This window comes from Indicator indicator, chromosome 4 (genome assembly GCF_027791375.1).
Source record: "Indicator indicator isolate 239-I01 chromosome 4, UM_Iind_1.1, whole genome shotgun sequence".
In the NCBI taxonomy this organism is placed as follows: Eukaryota; Metazoa; Chordata; class Aves; order Piciformes; family Indicatoridae; genus Indicator; species Indicator indicator.
Genome location: NC_072013.1, coordinates 7,444,439 through 7,468,310, shown reverse-complemented (window position 1 = coordinate 7,468,310; position 23,872 = coordinate 7,444,439). Strand labels below are relative to the sequence as shown.

Sequence of the window (23,872 nt, the reverse complement as noted above, 5' to 3'; positions counted from 1 at the left end):
AAACAAACATGCTTGTTAAAGACATCTGGCAGTTTTTGACCTTAAAGCCTACCTTTCTCTCTGACTGGCCATTCAATATATCTGAACAGAGTTGTTTTACCTATACATATGTTCGTATACATTCTACTTATCCCTCACCCCTTCCTTGCTCATTCCCTTTTCTAATGCATTTGTTTGCTGAGTGTATTGGTATCCAGACAGGCATAGCTTGTCACAGTGAAGACATATTTACTTCCAATGCCCTTGAGCTTGCTTGAAGCTGCTTCTCTTGCTGAATGTATGATGACCCCGTGGGTTTTCCAGTCCCACAAGGTTCTAAATACAGAGCAAATGCCCTTTTGCACCTAGCACAGGACTTTGAAACCAAGCCAAGCCCACAGCCAGAGATAATTATGGAGGTTCCTTAGTGACTTTAGATTCTAGTGTTGGGATTTGCACTTAAATCAAGTCTAAAATCTCTTCCTTCCATTGAAATGTCAGGATTTAGCATCCAGAGGGAAGTACTAGGAGTTCATACAGAGAAATTCAATCTGTATGATTCACTGTTGACTTTTCTGTCTTTTTTATAGCTCAAGTAAGGGAGAAGTTGGGGAAGGTGGCATAATGGGGTGGATGTGCAAATCTTAATGCTGAAAACAGAGGCCTGATTGAATGGACCTCTTTGTGATGAGAAGGGGGATCAATCCACAATTGACCCCATCCCATTGTGTGAGTTATCCTGGGAGTTTCCTTTGAAAATCCCAGTGGTTTGGGTTTTCTGCATGGTTTGTACTCAGCCATTCCCTCCATGAATAGAATAGATTTTGCTGGAATTTTTGCTGGATTTTCTGTGGTTATTGGCTGAGCAATGCTTTCTCACTTCAGAAGACTTGAGCAAGCATGTTGTGGAAGCACTGATCAGGGACCTTGAATCATTTGCTGGCTTAGATTTTTCATATATAGAACAAACATGTTCCTGGGACACAATTGCCCCCAAGAAACAGATTATACTTTACTGTCCCAGGTGGAAGTGTTCATTCATTATTTGGATTGCAGGAGTGATTTGGGGCTTTGTAAACACATGAATTTCTGCCCTGCAGAGTTTACAGCTCATGGTGATAGAAAGGCAGGGAACTTCAGGAAGACTGGGGAACACAATACAGTCCTAAAAGACAATGAGCAGACAGATCTGTGAAATAAGGACACCAGATACTGATTTGTGAGCGTTTTTCCTGTACATTTTTATAAATCTATTGGCCCAGAGGAAGGAAATAATTTTAGAAGGGAGGGAGTACTTGAGAAATCCATACCTTGCATTGTGAGGTAGAGATATTCAGGAAGTCTCCCTGCCATAGGGTTGCTCTGAATGAACTGCATCAGTGGTGTAGAGGCCAGGATCTATAAGAAAAATGGAATTCTTCCCTAGCTTTAGTTTAACATCTTGCTAAAATTAACATGCAGCATTTGCCTGTCTGCTGTGCTGCCTCTGAATCTAGTAGCAGCATTCGGAAGGGGAATGAGGCTCTTTGCTTGTATGGCGAGCTGCATCAAGCTTCTTCGTAAACCCACCCTACCTTTGGAGTTCTGTGCCTCAGGCCTGCCCCAAGTCAGCCTTTGGCTCTTCCTGCAGTAGCTGGTGGTTGTCCTGTTTTATGGGCTAGATTCTGCACTCAAAGCTCTGCTGTCTGGTATTTTGTCACTTGTGTAGGCCCATTTAAAACAAACTGAAGATTTTATCTAACCGATATTCCATGAAAGCTCAAGATACATCCCTTAGTTTTTTTCAGTGTAAGCTCTCAGTATTGGCCCCACACACTAATTTTTCTGCTTCCCCCTGTGTAGAGCATGCCCTGGTGTAGGGGAATGCTGGTTGAAGCTGTGCTGTATAAAATGTGCCAGATGCTAAATTGCATTAAACTACTTTTCTACTTCAGGAGATCAGATCTTCCTATTTGTTATTTAAGTATCTTAGAGAGTCCTGGTTTTGTTCTTTATTTGAAGCACCGGGAGTTTATATAAAGGAGAAGAAACTTTTTTCTTAATTTATTTTCTCCTGATACAGTACATCCAGCCTTTTTTTCCCTGTAAGCAAACACAGCAATTGAAACTATGTAAGGATTTCAGTAAGGCAGAAATGAATCCTGTATGGAAATCCTTAGCAGTTAAAAGAACAACTTGAAGAACCCTCCAAGATAGAAACAAGCTTGAAAGTCTGTCAGTCTTCTGTTTGTCATCTGTCCTTCTGCTTGTTAGCTGTCTGGGAGAGACACATACAGCCAGTGTGTTTTGTTTTTCAGAAGTTGATCTGCCACTGAAGAAAGATGGGTTCACCTCAGAAAGCACAACTCTGGAAGCCTTGCTGCGTGGAGAGGGAATAGAGAAAAAAACAGACACTAAAGAGGAGGACTCTATACAAGAAATCCAGGTAAAGGAGAGCCCCATGCCCTGACAGCAGGGGTGGATTTTACATGGTTTTTTGTATCTCAGCCTAGCAGATTTTGTCCTGTGGCAGAAAAGTAGCTAGACTGTACCAGATCAAAATTGTGATCAGTGCCTTTTCTCTGTATGACAAATAAGAAAATGCAAATCTCCTTCTTGTTCCTTTGTATGTTCTTCTGTGCTGTAACTTGAAAGAGCCCAGCCTCAGTGGTGGTGAGAGTGAGCAGGTGGGATAGGCATAGTTGTAATTCCCACCTCAGTCCAAGCCACTTTACCACCCTCTGCCTCATCATATTTGTCAGAAGACTTGCTGCTTAGCTGCACTGAAGCACTTTGTGCTTGGAAGCTGTTTTAGAAAGACAGGCTAGGAAAAGTTACTTTGTTAAAAAAGGGTAAACAGTTGCTCTTGCTAAAGAGATGGAGGCATTGGGATCTGCTGTAAAGTTGGTATTTAACAGGGTTGAGGATTTTGCCCTGTGGTAAATTGGCATTGAATGTGTGTCTTCTTCATTTGCTGGAGAAGGTTTAGATTAGTCTTTTCACCATGCATTAGAAAGGTTATGCACCTTCTACCAAGGATTAAAGTCATTAATTACTCTGGCAGTATCACCAAATTCACACTTGGTTACTTACCTCTTTCATAAATTAATCCTGCAATTTTAAGCAAAGACAGTGGTTTGTAATATTCTCTTAACTGACCTTGTGCAGTATTATTGTTGTAAATTAGATCCTTCACATCCCACATATGATACGGTTATGCCTTCTGTTTTTTTGTTTTGAGATACTTTAACATATGAAGAAAAGTGAAAACATAAACATATCATTAAGTTTGCTTATTTTCTTACATACCACTGATCTTCTCACGTACCAAAATTTTTCTACTTTTTGAAAGGCACACTGTCCAGTATTAGCCTTAACAATTTAGCAGGTAAAGTAAGAATAGAGCCCTAGAGCTGGTCTTCCAAATACAGATTTTAATAGAAATTTCTGTTGGTTTTTTTTTCCTACAAATTCAGAATTTGATGCTTGAGGTAAGTAGCAAAGAGAGAAAGCAACTGTGATTTGCTCCTGTTCTCCCTCTGCTGGATCTCAAATAGTGATTAAATAGAAATTATAGGGAATGGACAAATGCATCAGGACTGAAAACTCTCCCCATCAGTTTAGTGTCACTATCTGAAACACATCATGGCTGCACATTGTAATGTAAACTAACAGTGGCATGGCAAAGATAAGTTAGAGATTCCAGGTTGGTTTCTTACAAAATGGCACTGCACCATGAATGACAGAATGGGTGGGGCCCATTTCTGTATTTCTAGCAGACATTCCAAGGGTTGAGGGAATTTCAACAGGACTTCGTTCCTCATGAGTGTTGCCTTTGTTCATGGAATGTCCAACTTGAGCATGTTTTCAGGGCAGCCAGCCTGTGTTTGATTCTGTAGAGGTTACATTTCAAAAGATCAAGATAGAAGGATTGAAATTCTCTGGCCTGAATATCTCACAGTTGTGTGAGATGATGAATTACTATTTCTATTAAATAATTGATTGAAGGAACTACTGCTGCTGTTCCTATAACTTCCAGGAGACCTGTACTTCCTCAGCAAAATCCCTGCTTTTAGACTGCAGAATTGTACCTGGAACATGTTACTTTCTAGATCTACTAAAAATGCTGGAATATATGAAGGAATTCTCTCCATTTTTACTATACAAAGAAAACACTAAGCTGACACAGAGAAAAATGCTGGTTTCTGTCTTCTTGAAGTGCATTCTTAACATTAGAGGAAAGCAAAACAATTTCAAGTGCAACAATTTAAAACAAAAAAAATGTGCTCAGGAATTCCTGGATACAGCCTGCAGTTCTGCTTGCTAATACTTGTGTTGTCTTGGGATATCGGTGATGCCACTGTTATTTCTTAGGAAACTTTTTTTCATAGTTGGCTGATACCAGTGGTATATTTTAATAAGAACTCCCAGGAGAACTGAGGGTGGAAAGGAAAGCAGATTTTGTTTTAGTGGAAAGAAGTAGGAGTTCTGGGATCTGATTTGGTGTTATATCATTAATCAGCTGTAATTTAATAACCTACAGTCTCTGTGGTAAAGAGCAGCAGTTGGCTGTATGTGTCATCCTCTTTTCTTCTAACCATTCCTGTTTATTGTTCAAACACAGAGGGTTTTAGAAAATGATGAAAATGCAGATGAAGTGAATGAGGAAGAGGATTTGGAAGAAGATATTCCAAAACGAAAGAACAGGCCTAGAGGACGGGTAGGTGGAGAGTTTACTGGAATGGAAAGGAAGAAAGAAAACCTCTGCTCGCTAGTGTATATTTTTCACATGTTGTGTATGCAAAGCATATGTCCGTGGATATATGATACTGATAACACTGTGGGTAACTTTAAGTCATATGATCAAAATTTTTTAATGTTGTTTCAGTTTATTTTTGTGAATTGCCAAGGAAACAGACTTTTGAGAGCAAAATGTTGGGGTAAATGATAATGCTGTATTTACAATTGTAATGTAAAAGGTAATAACCATGATGACATCCTGCTATTACAATGCTCTTACTTTAAAACAATGTTTGCTAATTACAGAAAAGCAACAAAATCAGTCAGGACAAAAAAAAAAAATAAAAAAAAAATCAAGTAACTTGAACTGTGTTAATACGTTTTGCAGCTTTCTCCAAGGCAGCATTTGTGGCTGACACTGGGTGTCTTGAGCCCACAGCAAATTCTCTATTTGCTTAAAATGGGCAATATTTTATCCCCAGGGGAGTCTGTGTCCCTTCTCTTATCTAACATGTCTTTTTACAGTGTCATCAGGGCACCGGTTAAGTAATGAGGCCAACGTTTCAAAATTTGGAATCAACATTTTCAGTTGTGGCCCCTTAAGCTAGGTATCTAAATAAATGTAAACACAATTCTCAGAAGTTTTGAGCATTTTCATCTGTCTTTGGCTCGAGCAGATGCTGCAGGGGCAGAGGAGCACTGGAATTACCTTTTGATGTGTTTGTAGGAGTCAAGCAAGAAGGGCCACATTTTAGGCCAAATGAGCAGGAGATAATAGCTTTTGAATAAGAGAGAGACATGAAACCACATTGAATACTTGCAATGTACTTATGCATCAGACCCTCTCTTTTGGTTTGTTCTGTTGTTGTGTTGTTTTGGTTTTCTGCTCGTCTTTATTTTGGAGCTTACATCCTTTAATATATAAGATCAAAGCACTTTAATAATTGGATAAGTATATATTTCACCTTCCTTATTCTCAAAATCACCTGAACCAGTTTCTTTCTTTCTTTCTTTCTTAGCCAAAGACCCCCACCTGGAAAAAAATTTTCCAGAAAAATGTAAGTTTCAGAAAATTTGTATGAACCAGTAACCCAACCCAGGAGTTAGAATCTATACATGCACACAAGCTTGACTGTAGCAATCAACTAATATTCCAGGCTAACAACTATTTTCTAATAAGTTGCTCTCACATAAATTGCACATAGTGGTTAGGGTGAGTGCAAGGGAGTGAACAGCTCAAGAGGCAGGCTGATCAGGAGAAGGGATTTTGCTCTGTTCATGTATCCTAGGCTCGCATAAACAAAAGCCTGTTATGTGCAAAGTTTTACTCTCCTGTTCAGGAAACTCTTTCAGAATAACTCTCAGTACTTTTTCTTTGCTAGTTTAGGAAAAAGAGCTGGAGGATACTATATGTCCCATTCATTTTGAAGCTTATATTTGTGTCTTATTTTCTGCCCTGGAACTGGCCCCCTATTAAATACAGGAGCAGCAGGATCTCTTGCTTTTTTCTTGCAACTAACTCCTGCTCTGCTAGTGCCCTGGCTTCATTCAGTGCAGAAAAGAGACATCTGAAGAGTGCCAAATACTTTGAGCAATTTTCTTTTTTATTTGATGGCACCAATAACCAAAGCAAAATGTGGTATAAATTAGGATTTCAAAATTAGGGCCAGATTCTCTATGTGTTGAAATCTGGTAACCCTGAATTGCATTCTGTCATGAGTGTTTTGCTACTCTTCATCAGCCCTTTTCTAATGTGAGCCTGACCCAGTGTAAGAAATTGAGGCTGAAGATTTGAAATTAGGGGACATGAAACCCAGGCAGCAGTTTGTTTGTGGAAAGGAGTTGGTTAGGGTATTTTTAGATGGCAGAAGAGGGGAAGGACATACATAGGAAACTGGATCCTCAGAGTATGGCCTTTGGGGATTCAGAGGAGGAGTGAGAAGGGCTGACAGTGTCAATGCAGGGTTAATGCAACAGAATTATTGCTCTGGACTTTCCAAATTGTACATGCCCTTTCCCTTCCCTACAGCGTGATTTTATTTTTAGTCCTGGACGCCCCATCTGTCCCTCTGGCTATTGTCTCTGGCTGCTTCAGGGCCGCTTCAAGGCTGCTATGCTATGGCTTCTAGGCCTCAAACATCAAGTCTCATAGTCTTTGCTGCAACCTGTCATGAGAATTAAGGCAGTCGTGGATGACCGAATTCAACAGACTGGAGTGCTGACAGCAAGCATGGGGCACTCAGTGTAGTGCCTCTGGGGCAGCTGTTTGGTTTACTAACCCCTCAAGCCTAGCCCTGAAACCACAGGAGCATCAGGAAGGACACTGAAGGCCAAAGAGATGGATGTATGGAAGGAGCTTTTTAGTATCTTTGCAGGACAGGGAGAGTGTGGTAGGAGCTGAGAAGGATAGTTTGCTAGGAGATAGGAAAGTTGTGCAGCTGCACCTGTACAGATTGTTTGCTCATTAGCTGGAGGGCAATTTCAAAGGTGCTAAAGACATTTAGGAACCCAATTCTCACTGAAAGTCATTGCCTTGAAAAATCTCCCCCTGTGTGTTCAGTGTATGAAAAAGTACTTCTGATGTGTGGTCATGACACAAATGCTGTACCCTTGCGTTTCTGCAGAGAACGGTTTGAAGGGAAACAGCTGGCTGTAAGACTAGTGAAACTCTAAGCAACAGATCTTAAACTGCCATCTTATTCTGAAAGGTGCCTGTGTAAAAATAGCACCTTCTTACTCTAAAGATCCATCTTCAGTGTGTAAACAGTCAGAACTACTGATCAGTGACAAAAATAAGTCTTTACAGCTTTTTCACTGCCCTGAAAAGCCAGTGCAGCTGGTAGAATATAGAAATTATGTCCTAATCCAGGTACCAGCAGAAATATTTAGCAAGGGCCAATCACTTGTCTCTGGGAAGACTCTCTGATGAGCTGAGGTTGTATTGGAGCTGCCATGGACTGAAATTCAGCTTGCAGCACATTTTGCAGTAGCAAGGCAAGAAAGGAACTAGTCTGGGATTGATTTCATAGCCCAGAGGGGGTTTACATAGCTGGCAGTGAGAGAGAAAATATTGCAGTCTCGTAAGAGGATTTTTTGTGATATGGTCAGTTTAAAGTAGCTTGCAGCAAACAATCGTTGCTGGGATCTTTTCCAAGGTGCGACTGCTTCTCAGTTCACCCTTAAAAATCCCATGTGTGCGCTGATCTGCACAGACGTCTTTACAGAAGGCAGAGCTAGGTATGACCCCATCCAGACAGCTGCAAATCCATGTCTTTCCTTCAGGACTGTGTGAAGTTAGACCTGAGCAATGCCAGGGAAATAATATGTGAAGTTTTAATAAATCCCCTTTGGAAGGCCAGTGTAAAACTGGCCAGATTTTGGAAGGCCAGTGTAAAACTGTTCCTTGTTTGTTCTCTTTAGATGTCCAATGGAATGCAGTTTGAATAGTGCTAATTTGATCTCAAATCCATAGAAGAGGGACAGTGCTCCAGTGACTGCTTTATGTCTGGGGTAGTAATAGTCTCAGAATTTCTGCATCTTCTCCAGCTTTACTTGGCAAAGCTCTGTCCCTCTCTTATTTTCACATGCAAAAGCTCAGAAGATTTGACTCGCATGGCCTTGCCTAGAGTGAGAAACATCAACAGTTTAATAAGAGGATCAATGGAAACAATTTTATTGCTTTTAGCCAGGAAGAGTAGCTGCTGAATTAATAAAGGGCTATTTAGCCATCCACCTGCAGATCACTTCCTCAAATCAAGAGCAATTCTAAAATTATTGTCATTTACACATTGTATATTAGTGAATATGAAAGAATTGAAGGCCTTGGCTCAGTTCCCAGTTCCACATCACACTCTCCAACATTGGACAGATATGAGCTGTCCCCTTGATGGCATCTTAACTGAGAAGGGTCAAAACCAAATAGCTTTGATGCTGAATTCTACTCTTACCCTTGGAGCTCAGGACAGAGCAGTCTGTGCTGTGGAGAAACGGAGCTTTTCGGTTTCCAGGGCTTCTAACTTGGTATGTTGTAGGAACACAGAACTGCAGAGAGACCCTGCTCTGATATTGTAGGTAGCAATCTTGCCTAATCTTTTCCACTAACTGTCCAAAGCTCCATTTTATAATTAGCCATGGTATCTTTGCACCAGAAGGCCATTTCAAAATATTGGTTTTCAGCTAGAAACCAAACCAATCAACCCCACTTTGAAAATATTAAAGGAAATAATTTTACCTCTGCTTTATTTGGGGCCTGTTTTCTGGCTGATTTAATGATTGTATTTATCCTCTAACACCTGTTCATCTATTCATTCATTCATATTCAGTTAACCAAGGTATTTGAACAACTTCAGAAAGAATGTGTGATGATACTCAACTGAATATGTGCTGGCAGTGACCTACTGCTATGGATGAACAGTGTGGGTTATCTGTAGAGGGCATTTCCACTGCATTAGAAGGTCCATTAACATAGTGTATATCTTAGGAGTTGAGAGGTCAAGTCTACTCTTGACAAACCTATATGGAAGCTGAGGATTTGTTTAGGTTATAATGCACATTTTTCATAGGAGGGTGAGGGGCACAAGGAGACCTCAGGGGTGATGGAAAAATGTTAACATTCCTCTTGTCCTTGCAGGCTCGGGGATCTGGAGGTGGCAGGAGAAGGAACGATGCTGCCTCTCAGGATGATCATGACAAACCCTATGTTTGTGACAGTAAGTAGCACCCAGACAGCTGATTCTGCTTCCAGCCTGGTCCTACCAGCTCAGTGCACTTAGGGCTTCATTGTTTCCCTTCCAGCGAAATACTCTGCTGCTCTCTGACTTGCATGTTTGCCACTTCTTGCTGCTGCTGCTCTTGGTGTTTTTGCATGAAGGAAATAAAATTAAGTCCTCAGAAAAGCTCCACTTCCCTTTGCCCTATAATAAATCATCTCTTATATTTTCTTTCTCTTTCTTCTTCTCTTTGTCTGGCTTCTCTGCCTTTTGTCTTCCTTTCCCCCATGTAAGATTCACCCTCTATTTCTTTCTCTGTTTCAGATAGTTACAAACAAAAGCATAACTCAAAAATCTCCGATAAAGGTACTTCACCTTTGTTGTATCTCTTCATATATTTTCCTTCAGTCCTCTTGAAATCTCACTGGGCTAAATTTCTAAGGTCTTATTCTCATCGCACACTAAGAAAGCACTCTTGTGATGTCATCAGGAGTTGAGTCCTCCTAAGAAGCAAACACAAGTGGAATGCTTTGTTTTGATACCTATTCCCTTTGAATATGGCCATGCTGTTTGACATCTCGCAGTGGGACTGCAGATGAAGTAAGGAATTGCCCTAGCTGAAAAATGATACCAGTGCCCAATGCTCAAACTGAAGGATACCAGAGCCCTATTATGAGGAAGAAGTCCAATATTTGATACACAATAGGGGTTTATTTTTTGCAGTCTACTTCTTAGTGCTTTTCTTCTTGTTTTGATAGACTTTTTATTTTTTTGTCATGGGAAGGACACTTATCTTGCCTACATGTTTTTGAGGTCTCCCATCTTAAAGTCTTGCTGTGGAGTTTACATGCAATAATAATTTGTGCTGCTTGGTCCCTTCTATCCTACAAGACAATAACCCAACAAAAGTTATTAGGAGAATAGAAGGAGGTCTTCATTTCTGTGATCCAAAAATATTTTGTGTTTTTGAGGACAATTTGAATCCCTCTTTCTCCACTATTTACATATCTTGCAGTGTTACTGACCTTAAAAGATCAACCATTACTGTATCAACCTATAGAGGATTTCTTGTTTAGTTTTTAAAACATGAGAAATTAGGAGCATATGCAGTAAATAAGAACTTATTCCATGTGATCAAGTCATATTCTTTTATGGCGAGATCAGAACAGTGATGGACATGTTGGGATTTGCTTCAGTGAGGTGAATATTCTAACAACAATGAGTAGAAATAGAAAGACTTGTACATGGAGTCATGAATGGGAGTGTCTGACCATGGGTCAAGAAGGAAGAGCTCTTTAGGACATGAAGAGTCAGATTTCTACTGTAATTAAATAGTTTCATTATGTGCTGGAAGAACTAAAATTGTGTCTTCTAAGACTTTGATGGGTCCCCAGTACATATCTTGCTGAAAACCACAGCTTTCTTCTGCCTGGTATATGCATTACTGTCTTTATCTCCTTTCTGAAATATCCTGAAAAATCCAAGGACACTTGTCAGAGGTAGTAATTTTGAACATAATGACTCATTATTGTATGATCTTGCTTTGCTTTAGGATCTTACAGAGAACTCACAACGTGCTTAGTAGTGATTTGCACAGAGTAGATAAAACATCTAAGATATCAAAGCAGGCAGCCGAAATCTAGGCTGAAGTCGAGGCTCTGGTACATTGTTGCGCTGATGGAATTTTACTTTGGCTTAGATTTTGGAGCATAAATTTCCACTTTGGTTTTGGAAAGATACAAATTTTCCTATTTCATTTGGCGGATACCTCTCATTTTTAGGAAACTTACAGTTAGAGGTGAGTCATAAGGAGTTTTGGAATCCAGACTTCATACTGTGACTGCTCCTTTTCCATTGTAGATAGCTGAGAAGAGGGTTATATGGTAGCAGAACTGCCCCAACTGTGATGCCATCATCCTGAAGTAACATCCTGCTCTTGTTAACTACGGCTAGAAATATTACATACAATTCATTGTGAATAACTGGTTTAAGTTCAGGCCTTATCCCTGCTTGGGTGGATTTCTTGAATACTTTTTTTCTTTGAAATAATTTGCTAAATATTTTTATAGATAAATCTCAGTCTAATCATGGTAGGTTAACAATTGGTTTGCAGAACTCTATGTGCCTGAGTTTTGGGCAGGTAGTTTTGTTTTACATGAAAACATGCAGGTCATGAAACAGTGAATCAGTTTCCTGTTTGGCAAACAAAGAATTGGTTGGAAGGGACCTCAGAGATCATCCAGTTCAACCTTCGACCCAGCACTGAAGGGTCAACACTAAACCATGTCTTAAATGCCAGGTCCACATGCTGTTGAACACCCCCAGGGATGGTGACTCCCCCACTGTTCTGGGCAGACCATTCCAATCTTTGATAACCCTTTCAGTGAAGAAGTATTTCCCAGCATCCAGCCTAAGCCTCGCCTGGTGCAGCTTGTAACCATTTCCTCTGGCTCTGTTGTTTGCCACCAAGGAGAAGAGGCTGCCCCCTCCTCACTCCAAACTCCTTTCAGGTAATTGCAGAGAAGAGTGAGGTCTCCCCTCAGCCTCCTCTTCTCCAGACTGAATACCCCCAGCTCCCTCAGATGCTCCTTGTAGGTCCTGTGCTCCAGGCCCTTCATGAGCCTCCTTGCCCTTGTGTGGACATGCTCCAGCACCTCGATATCCTTCCTGTAGTGAGGGGCCCAGAACTGGACACAATATTCAAGGTGGGGCCACCTCAGTGCTGAGTACAGGCAGATGATCGCCTCATCTTCTTGCTGGCCACAACATTTCTAATACAAGCCAGGATGCCATTGGCTTTCTTGGCCACTGGGGCACACTTAAATTCAGTCCATTGTCAACCAATGCCCCCAGGACCCTCTCCAAGTTGCAACTTTCCAACCACACATCCCCAAGTCTGTAGCATACCATGGGGTTATTGTGGCCCAGGTGCAGGACCTGGCACTTGGCCTTGTTGAATCTCATAGGTTTAGCCTTGGCCCGTCAATCAAACCTGTCCAGATCCCATTGTAAAGTTTCCCTACTTTCTATCAGATTGACACAGCCACCCACCTTGGTGTCATCTGCAAACTTACTGAAGGTGCACTCAATCCACTCACCCAAACCATTAATAAAAATATTAAAGAAGAGAGACCCCCAGTACTGAACCTTGAGGGTCACTCACAATCACATTACTGGTATAAATAATTACCTTTCTGGATTAACTTTTTTTTGTATATTTCTTAATTTACCCGATTTTTCTGTTAGCATTCTGGTATTTGAGTTTAAAAGTGACCACAAAGAAGAAAACAGATATATATCTAAACCATGTTAATTTTCATATTTAACTGTATGGGCACAAAAATGATTGATGTTGAAGACCTCCTCTGCTCTTTTTTTTGTAGTTACACCTCTATACTTATGGGAAGCAAAAATCTGTCTCCAGGTTTTATCAGTAATAAAGAGATTATGAGGGAAAAGCTAGTTTGTGTCTGTAACATGATGCAGGAACTGTACCCAGCTGACACTGCCCCTTGTGTTGCAAGATAGCAATGCTCTTTCTGAGAAGGGATGCTTATTTTGGAAGGGGCATTCAACTATACACCAGTTTTAAAACTGACTGGAAATACAGAATGTGTATCTGGAGGAAGGTTTTGAAAGCTCAAAATATTTTATCATCCTGTGTTTTACAAGAAAGTGTTTGTGGAATGGAATATTCTGAAATACTTCAATTGATTTTATTGAGCATATACTGTATTAGAAATGCTCAATAAAATGTGTGACCAACCAAAGGATTGACAAAATTGCTAACATAATTATGAAATGCCTTGGTTCATCAAATCAGCAAATGGAAAACTAGTTGGTCAGGTTTTCAACCAGTTGGACTGGATGATGTTGAGACAAACACTTGGATAATGAAAGTGGCAGGGCAGACTGGTGTGAGATGGGTACAGTGACATGGGAAAAGAGACGAAGGGGTCAGCTGCTGTATGAGACCAAACCTAAACACAACTTGAATACCTGGCTAAGAGATAGCTTAAGGAGTAGTCAAAAGTAGTACTTGAGGAGCCAAGCCAACCTTCTGACTTCAAGCAAGAGAAGTGGAAGATGTGCCACCACAGGTTTTCCCAATAACCTGGGCATGTGATTTTTAAAGGAGAGATGGAGTGAATGAATGCATGAATAATTACCTATGTAATAAGATTGGAGTCATATCATCATATGATAAGCTGGGGAACTGTCAAATGGTCAGTTCTGTCAGAGCAGTCTTAAAAATATTTCTAACATTTTTATATGGTTTATTTTATATTATTTACCTTGCAAATGAAAAGAAAGAATAGGAAAGAAGGCTTCTCTAAAGTTTTCTCTAAAAACTTGTATTCTGCTTTAAAGTTAAATTTGATTGTAACACCTGAGCTTTCTGACTCCAGATGTCTACTTGCTTTAGCCAGAGCAGTTAGTTCGTGCTGAATCTCTACAAGTTAATAACTTCCCTGCTGTCAATCCTCGTTTGTCTGCTTTCATTCTTCTCATGTTCCCACAGAGACTTACCTATGTACATATTTCCACCTTTGTTTTCTGTCCATCTATCTATGGAAGATTTCCCTTGCCCATCTCTAAAAGGAGTTGCATCTTTCTTCTCCTTTTACCAATATGTCCTTGTCTCCTTTTTGTTTTATTTCTATATAAACTGCTATTTTAGCATAACAACTTATGTTTCTTATCCTTTATTCATAGTCCCTCTGAGGCCGAGATATGAATTCAGATCCATTCCTTGTGCAAAATGAGAACTGACTGAAACCTTCCTATGATCTCTGCTGGATCAGTGACTAATGCAACCTCGCATGTACCCAGAGACACTGATCCTGTACTGTTTTGTAGGAGCTGACTTTTTTGTCAAAACCTTCATTTTCAGGTTTCTCTAGTTATTTAACCTGAATTTTCTCTGCTAGACCAGCAGTTCTTGCTCAGTTTTTAGTGAATAACAACATCTTCTTTCTATGTCTGGGCTTCTCCCAGCTGTGTTTTCTTCAGCTCATTTTCTAAGCTTGTTTCTTTCCTCTGAAAAATCACCAAAGGGTCTTATTTAAATAACAGTGGCCAGGACCAAGTGTGCTGTTCTGAGGACAGAAGCAGTTCAGAAGATGAATGTTTGGTCATTTACACGTAACTTACATTTACTTATAGAATTGAGATTTATGCACCTTGTTACATATCTGTGCAAGGTACAGAGATGACTGACCTAATAGCTTGTTGAGTAAACCCTTTTTCAGTACAAGACTCTCCTTTCCAGTGCTGTGTCGTGTTTCAGGGGCAAAGGAGTTTTCATCCTTTTCCACTATGTGAGTTTATATTTAATATACCATTTGTTATAGCTTCTTGTTCCTTCTCTCTTCAACCTTTTTCTTCTCAGGCAGATTATCTATTATCTTCAGTTTCCTCATTATACTGCTTTGTCTTGTTTATCACATGTATTTTTTATTTATGCTACTAATATTTACTACTTATGTTGCTGTTTGAAAGAATTGGTAAATGAAACTTATATGATATTTTAAAATTATTTTTGCCAACATCAGTTCTTTGTGTGTTTGATTCTTTTGCTCTCTTCCACCCTCCAAATTTAGGGGATAAACTGAGCCCGAAATGGACTCCTTCAGGTGCTTGGAGATGCAGAAAGTTGCCTTGTGAAATTTTAAAAACAAATAAGTTTCTAATTCTCACTGATTTCAGCTGGAGGTAGTCTTCTAAATTGTTCTCTCTCAATATCCTAATAAATATCTTTCTGCTTGTATTCTGCCTACAGACCATATAAGGCTGGTCCCCAAGTGGATCTGTTGAACTTAACTTTGAACTACTAATAATTATATGGAAATTGGTTTTGTTTTTAAAAATTCTTGGCCGTACATCTGAATCACTGTAGCTTGAAACATCCTCCTGCTTTTTGTCATCCAATGGAGCACTGAAATATCATTATTTTGAGGTTAATATTTTTTCCCCATTCCCTTTTAGCACTAAACATATTGTAGGTTCTGCTATCAAAAGGCTGTTGTCTTCAAGTAGTTCAAGTGGTTTAAGAATAATGTATTCCACTGAGTTTCAATGGATACCAAGGATCTATCTTTTAAAAATTTCCTTAGAAAATCAGCTGCAAGTTACATTGTCCTAGTGTGACTTGCCAAAAGCAATTCCTTGAAGCCTGTTGTTCAGAACTATTTTATTGTGTATGTTCACAAAGTGATGGTTCTAGTAATAACCTTGCTAACTCACCTGCCGTCTTTCTCAGCTCCTTGAAATGGACCTGATCCTGTCATGCCCATTTTAACAAACATCTCGTTGATTCTCTGGGAAGTTGGCTGGAATACAAAAGGCCTACAAGATAAATCATAATTAGCTGGGTTTTTACCAGTTCTCTGAGACTTAATCTGTTGTCTTAATTCTTACAGTCCAACTAACTGCTGCTTCTTAGGTCAGACCTTAGGTCAAATATCACAGTGACAAGCTGCTTTGAAAATGCTTTGATTATAGCATTATGTTTTTACATGCTTCTACATAAATCTCCATCATGACTTCAGCTTCCCTTTAAACTATTAGCAGTTTAAGCCCTAAATCATCTCCTGGTATTATCCTTTCTAGTGAATCCCTAAGCAGTTAATAAGCAGTAAGATCTAGAGTAAGATGATTGTTCAGATGAACCCAACAAACAACTCTCCCACTGTAGCTGATATTCTTGGCATTCATTGAATACATTATTGGTAGAAACCCCAAGATTATAAAATACTTTGTTTTAATTTTTGAAAATATTGAATAACATGTTTGGAGTAGAACACATTGAAAGAGGTGAACATAGCTGAGACTGATAGTTGAATATATTCTACTCGTATAGGCTGCTCATGTTCCCCTTTGCTCCTGCTAGCAATTCCTGTATTGAAATGTGAACCATATATATTGTTGACCTGTGCATGTTTTGTGCTGGAGTTCAGCATTCCTGTGAACTTAATGCAGCAGGGAGGTTCTGAGACTTGTCCTCTGGGGGCACTGAAACAAGAACTATTTAGTACCTAGAGAAAATGGTGTATGAAACAGGTTATTAAATAGCTGCTCTAATAGTAGAGGTGTGCAGCATGATTGCATTGATCAAAGAGGGACAAATGTAATGCCTTGCCATCAGTGGAGGTCAAAATACACTGCTAGCATCTGAGATCTTTAGATGTGCCAGTGTGGACATAATTGTAACAGGGGAGATCACACTACCAAACTAGCACAAAACAAGCACTGTTGGTGGTGGTTGTTTGTTGTTTTTTTTTTTTCTGTTTGTTTGTTTGGGTTTTTTTTGAGTGGAGCAAAGCGAATGGTGGCACAGGAAGATAACTTTGAGGAATGACAGCCTGACAGCAGCAAACTGAAGATTTAGTGTTTGACACACGCCCAGTTAAGAAGAAAGAACAGGAGGCAAAGAAGAAAAGAAAGATAATGAGAGGGGCAAGATTCAATGACAGGAGAAAAAAAAAAAGGCATATTCTCCCCCAGTGTCCTGTTTCCACTGAAAACATGGATTGTTTCTTTCTGTCTCATACTGGTGACAGATTGTGCAAATGTATGTGGAGAGCTGGCTGGAACAGAGCTCACAGCCTGCCAAGCACTGAACATGTAACAATTTTAAAATGACAGCAACTCAGCCATTAAACATTGATGAGAAAGTCTTTTAAGTCCTAGATTTCTTCAAATCCCCTTTCAAAGCAGGGGAAGTATTCTATATTAATTTTACTTATTGAGAAACGTAAACGGAGTGAGAATTTGCTTATCTGAAGAGTTGCAGGCTGTCATAGGCCAGAACTTAGAACAGATCTCTCTTTTATGAAACATTCAATGCTTGTGATTAAACTGTCTGTAGATAAAGTTTGACTCTGTAATGCAGTTGTGTAACATCTTTGTTGCAGATTGGAAGGAAAGTAAGGTTCATCATGGGAGCGTGGTGGCCTAATAAAATCTCTCCCTCTTCCCCATTTATGGCATTTGACCTCTACTTCTGTATTGATGCTTATTACTCAGTTTGTTTCTCAGACCACATTCACATCAGATTATAGCAAAATCTTTGAATACAGAAGGAACTGGATTGGGTTTTCATTGGGCTCAGATACCTAATTAAAGATCAAGTCAACTTCCTCATGTTGAGATTCAGGATGAAATCTACCACATGCAAGGATGACGGAGCCTGTCCAGCAAGGAAAATTAAAGGTATAAAAAGTCAAAGCTGCTGAAAGAAAGGCAAGGCCACCCAGCAAAGTTTATGACAGGCACACTCTCACTTGCTTTTGTGAGCTGCATAGCATTAAGAACTAGCCACCAGTATATGTTTCAGACTGGGAGAACCAGATCTGATTATGCTTTTGAAGGCTTGGATAATGAAAAAGATGTGGTCTAGATGCTAGAACTCAAGAATTCCAGTCCTGGTAATGATAAAAGATCACTGTGTGGGCAAATCACTTAACCCCTCTGTGGTTCTTTTTTTTCAGAAGTGAAAGTAGAATAGTATTTCCTACTCAGGAATATGGAGGAAGATAAATTAATGTTTGAAAAGCCAATCTCGCAGTGAGAAGACTTATATAAGAGCTAAGTGTATTAATGGTAGCCCTTTTATAGAAACTACTTCTTAGCACAACAATATGGGAGAGTAATAAAATGTACTCTCTCTGGAAAATAAGAGAATAAGGTGAATCCAGAAAGATTGAATCTGTTGGAGAAACCATGAAGTTCTGACTAAGCTTTTATTCTAACAGTCTCACTGAATCCAATGGTTCTTTTCCCTGACTAATATCATGACACCGTTTCCCCCCTGCAAAAGTCTCATTTGCCTGGTGAGTAGGAAATCTCTGCATTTTCATCTCATGGCATCGCTTTGGACTTTTTTCCATGACAGAATGAGAATTTGAAAGGCCAAAAAGTCTAGACACCTAGAAAAAAAAAATCTGCTGGAAGCTGCAAATCTTTGGTCCTACAATGAATCTCCTGGGACTGCGTAAACAGAACACCTTTGCCTCAGCTCTGATTATAAGGTCCTCCCAATTAATTTTTAGTTAGGCATGTCTCAGCTGCTTCCACCCTTGAGGGCTATTTGAAAGAGTTTTGGCAGCAGGAAGGACTCAGCTGCAGAATTACTACTGCCTCAGTTTATATTGATATTTGCCCTTTTTTCCTGGTGAGGTTGAAACTTTTTTTCTGCTGGAGAAGGGCAAGTCTGCAGACCCATCTGATCTACACCATCCTAAATTCTGCAGCTAAAATCCCTGCAGGATCCTGGAATCAAGGAACCTTGGAACTTCTTGCAGGGAATGCAAGTTCCCTTCCGTGTGCTGAGGGAGAAAGTTGCATGAGGCCTATATTCAAGGGCACAGTGCTTCAGTAAGGTAACAACATTAGAGCTAGAATTGTGAGCATGGTTTCAGGCAGAGCTAAATGAAATAAAGTTTGTAAGAATTTCTGGAAATATTTTTGGTTTGAAATTTAAAACTCCCTCTAACATGTAAATGGGACTGGGTTTTAGAGCTTGCCTGACTTTGCATCTTCTTCATAGACGAAGAGTCCTTTTTTAACTTTCATCTTCAAATGTGCACGAGGAAGGGGGATAGATACTTCATACGATAAATAATCTCCTAGAATAAATAACAGTTGTGTAATTAGAGGGGGTTTCAGGAATCATTTAAATAATGAGCATTTTGTGTCTCTCTCTAATTTGGTGATTACTTCTGTATTACGCTTTTCCCACTATTCAAAAAGTGGAGACTGTGGGTATCTTATTGTTTGACTCTTTGTCCACTGCTTGTCCTTTGCTGTGTAGGACCAGAGATGAGGAGGAGGAGGAGGAGTTTCCCTCTCCAGCATGCATTAGAAGAAAACATGGCTTGTACTAGAAAAAGAGAGACCAAACTGAAATTTTGTGGAGAGCATGCATCTAACAGCAGTCTAGTTGTTCAAAACATCAGACAATAGAGTTAGATTTCTATATGAAATGAGGGCAGATTCTTCAAAGAATGGATGTGCATACATATCTGGGCATTTTATTTCTCCCCAGTTTTCCCCGTCTTCCTGCAGGAATTCTTGTTTCTGAATTGAAGACATTTAAAGACTTAAAATATGTGTGGCTAAGGACATATTACATTTGGAAAAATCTTTTGTCCTGTTGTCTTGACTGTGTGATCATTACCTTGCACACTGGAGAAAGCAAGGGTGAAAGTAGTATTCCAGATCACTCATTTATACCATGAGGTTGTTTTACATGTTTCTAATAAGGCAAAGTATTTTCCTTGAGAGAGTTTGCAAATCAACTAGAAGAAATGAGAACGAATTATGTTATCACGCTAGACTTCAAGTTACAGTTTTCTGTGATCTCTTCCAGAGCATGGACCATCAGTTGGGTTTTTGTGAGTAGTAACAGAAAAGTATAATAATGAAAGTTTTACTTACACATAAATGAATAATCAGGATTAATCTTTTTTTTTGGTTTGTATTTTTTTATGGACCCTTATGACATTTCCCAACTCTACATGTGTTGCAGGATACATCTTCATCACTGGATTTGAGTTAAGTTTTTAGGAGTGGATGGTGACTTTCCTCTTGGCAGATTTTTTCAAGGGGTCTTAAGACAGAGAACTTGAGGCTGTTGGGTTCTCTTCTCTCTTCTACCAACTTTTCCTTCACCATTTTAAGTAAGCTATGCAGGACAGGCTACTGGGCATGACATTTATTCTTTTGTGAAGTCCTTGAGGTTAATGAAGCTAATAAAGTGACTGAAAATGTGTCTGGGAGTGAAAATTTGCAGGAAGGGCAACAAGCTTCTTTGCCTTTGTTTCCTAATCTTTTAAAATGGCAGTAATTGTATTTGCTAGACAAATCAGCTGTATAAAAGAAAATGATCATTCAGGGACTGCTTTAAAGATGAAAAGAGATAACTGTTAAAGAGAATAACATGAATTTAAAACTTTATAGAAGCTGAATTTGTTTGTAATGAACCTTATGTTGAAGCTTGCCCTTTTGGTGAGCTCCCTGTGAAAATGTAGACCTTTCATCACCCTGAATTGTTTGATGCTGTTCTTAATATCTGTTGACTCAGTCCTAAAATAAAAGTTCATGAGGGTTTTCTGTCATACATTGTATTATTTATTGGGATGCTGAATATGAAATTTACCTGGGCAAATAAGTATCATTAGCACATGTTCTTCTAGCAAGAAACTGGGACTGATTTCCATCTCCTTGTCTTGACTAGGAATCTGTGAATAAAGCTATTTATTCACATAATGTATTTATTACAGAAAGCCTTTATAAAAAAACCCTACTGTTTCCCTTTTCTAGAGATCAGTAATAAAGAAAATAATCTCCCTTCTTCTCAGTCCTGTTCCCATCACTGTGCATTGTGCAACACCAATATCGGAACTGGCGTTTCATTTAATTTTATGTGCAGTCTTGTTAGTAATCTTAGCAGAGAGGATCGGGGCTGTATGAGCTGCAGAAACTGAATGTGCATTTGCCTAGGCATGTAGGAAGGAGTGCTGACAGCACAGTGGGGAGAAAGCTGGTTTAGGGACCCGCAGCTGCAGGATTCGTCTTCTGACATCTTTCACCAATATCAGTTGGAAGAGTTTGGGGCAGGCATGTGGAATGCTGCTCTTGAGGGAGAAAGGAACATTTTTTGAGAGGATGCTGCTATTGTCACACATCACACTGATATTTCTATTCCTTCTTCCCCTTCCTCATCTCTCCTTTCTTCCCAGTCTGTGGCAAGCGTTACAAGAACAGGCCTGGGCTGAGCTATCACTATGCTCATACCCACCTTGCCAGTGAAGAGGGTGATGAAGCCCGTGAGCAGGAGACTCGCTCTTCCCCTGTCCACAGAAACGAAAACCACAAACGTGAGTAGTATTTTCCTTTTGCCTGTGAGATCCTTTCCAGGGATGTTGCTCTACCCTGTCTTTGCCTTGTGGAGGCTTGCATGATTGCCTGGCTCCGTTGTGAGTGATTGGGACCTGGATGCTTGGAGCTAATCAGCCGCAGCTCACACGGGTGCTGGCTCAGCTAGTCAGAAATTCATTTCAAACCCAGCATTATCTCTGCAGCAAGTCACTTTTCCATTACTGCTCCTGTGGGGAGGAGACAGCAAGGAGAGGGGGAAAAAGAAGAGATGCCCAACCTGCCCATCATCAAGCAGCCTCCCAGTGGCTGTTAGGAGGGATGTTAAGGAAGTACACATCCCATAGTTTGATGGGGCTGCCCTTATTCTGGCTTTGAATAAGACACATTTATCCATCTTTCAGTTTTTTAGTTATGAAATTCATAGCACCTGCTTTGCCCTCAACTTTACCAAAAGTTGCTTCTTAGTTACAGTTAGGGAAAATATATGAAAAAGCACCAGTACGGATCTGCAAGGAGGAGAGCTGGAACATGGGAGAAGAGTTATGTGCCTAGATACCCCCCACTGGTATAGGGCTGAAAAAAATCAGCAAAGGTAATTTTGACTCCTCCAGCTGTTGATAAGCTTGAGTTGTCAATGTACTAAGAGCAACTGCTTGGGCAGACTGGAGAATGTCAGAGTCCAGCCAGTAGCTTTTGTTTACCTACCATTTACATCATCTCTGTTGTCTTTTTTTTTCCTGTGTCTGCCCTAGTCAGTAGCAGTTGTGTACCCGAGAAGCCTATTGCAAACCTGTATTGAATTAATATTGATAATGGCCTTGCAGAGATGTCCAGACAAAGAAAGGTAATGTCTCCTGCCTTTCAGCTTGTCACAGAGGCCAAGGGCAATCTCAGTCCTTATGTTTCCAGTGCTTGGGAGATGCTAGAAGTTAGCAAGAAGAGAAGCTGGAAAAGCTGTGGTGAGGTTAGGAGCAGCCAGCCTTGACCCATGAAAGGAAAGGTGCATTCTACACTATGGGAAAGGGTAGAGCTCTGGGGGAACACCTGTGTGATGCATACAGCAGAGGGAAGATATCAATGCGCACATCCCAAAATAGGCAGAAAGAATCGGCTTAACAACCAGCCAGGAGCCAGTGAGGTGCAGGCAACAACCATGTGAATGTGAAGATTGCCCCTGGGGAAGGTCCCAGAGGCAAAAAGGTAACTCTCCCAAAAGGCTTAGCTGTCGCAGTGGCTGTTTGTTCCTTTTTGCCTGTTTGTTTACAGCCTTGAGCTCAGATCTTGCATCTTTGCTCTTTCACTTGGCAATATTTAATTTATGCTGCCATTTATCTTCCATGTGAATGCTAATTGTCCACATTGCTAATGTGCAGTCATTAAATGGTCTCTTTGTATGGGGGGATGGTGGGGAGCCAGAGCATCAGATCCTTCCTCTCCCCTAAGAACTGCTAGGCATGTGTTATGAATTAGATTTGACAGGTCTGCAGTGTCGCAGGGCTCAGGCTTCAGGAATCCTCTCTGTATGGGCTTGGAGGGGTGGGGGGTGAGGGAGGGAGGGAGGGAAGGTGGGGGGGATGTTAATCCAAACGGCTAATCCGCAACCTACTGAACAGGAGGACCAGAGATATGGCATAGAGCAGGGTTTGCTTATTTGCTTAGCAGTGTGTCAGAGAGATATGAGCAGCCTGATTTAGAAAAGGCGAGGCAAATTCAACCCAGCCATTTGGAATTTGCCGTGCTGTGGGAGGTGAGCGCTGGGTCAGCGAAGTTCAGGTGAGTGGCTGCAGAGTGAACTTCCTGTCTTTGTACCCACATCCTCTCTGCAGCCTCTGCTCCTTGCAGTACCTGTGGCAACAGCAGCCATGCTGATGCAGGAGGGACTTTTTGGAGCAGGACTTCCATAAGATTCAGCTACTGATGCCCTGACTGGTGCCAGTTCAGGAGCTGATGGCCTCTTGTCTTTCGGCATATCCAGTCCCCTTTATGTTTGCTCTTCTGCTCATGAATAGACCAATATGAGTAGTTCAGTCAATTATCGAGGGATTGGAAAAGAAATGTAGACAGAAGCAACCTACCTGAAACTAAGAACCACTGAATAGAAGTGTATGAAAGAACAAGAACTGGCCCAAGCCCCAAGTCTCAGCTCCTTGGCACATCTCTTTATCCTTGGCCATTGTCAAGATTTGTTTATTTGCATCTCTCTCTCCTTCTGTCCTTTTTCTCCACCTATGGATTACCCTTGCAATAGAGAAGATAGTTCAGCAGTCCTCCTTGGCCATTGCCTTTCCAAAAATATCTCAGACTGTGCTGTCTTTGAGCTTTACTTGCTTTGTTTGTATGTCTTATGCACTCCTTTGACACAGATAAATAGCCCTGGTTCAGTGCTAGTCTTGCCTCTGCCTATACACACACATTTATTTTTGACTTACTCTCTGATTTTTAATTTTTTTTTTTTTACCTGAGTATGGAACTGTGGAAAAAAAGTTATAGAAAACCCTTAGAAATGTCAACTTCCCCCTCCTCCAGCTCCTCTGGTAAAAAGAAATGATCCAACACCATTCTCAGCCTTTTTTTCTTCTCGC

The 23,872-nt window shown here is 40.3% G+C and overlaps 1 protein-coding gene across 3 annotated transcripts in view; it reads left to right on the top strand.

Annotated features, from left to right (window-relative positions):
- The window catches only part of DPF3 (double PHD fingers 3), a 94,852-nt gene that overhangs the window by 30,426 nt on the left and 40,554 nt on the right, over positions 1-23,872 (top strand). For 2 of the 3 annotated variants that reach the window (XM_054400162.1, XM_054400164.1), the window contains exons 3-6: positions 2,277-2,404; positions 4,583-4,678; positions 9,329-9,407; positions 21,152-21,289. In XM_054400162.1, coding sequence (XP_054256137.1) covers positions 2,277-2,404; positions 4,583-4,678; positions 9,329-9,407; positions 21,152-21,289 — 441 coding nt within the window. Of the gene's footprint in view, positions 1-2,276; positions 2,415-2,777; positions 2,792-4,582; positions 4,679-9,328; positions 9,408-21,151; positions 21,290-23,872 lie in introns of all 3 variants that reach the window. The other variant, XM_054400161.1, reaches the window with a different exon arrangement.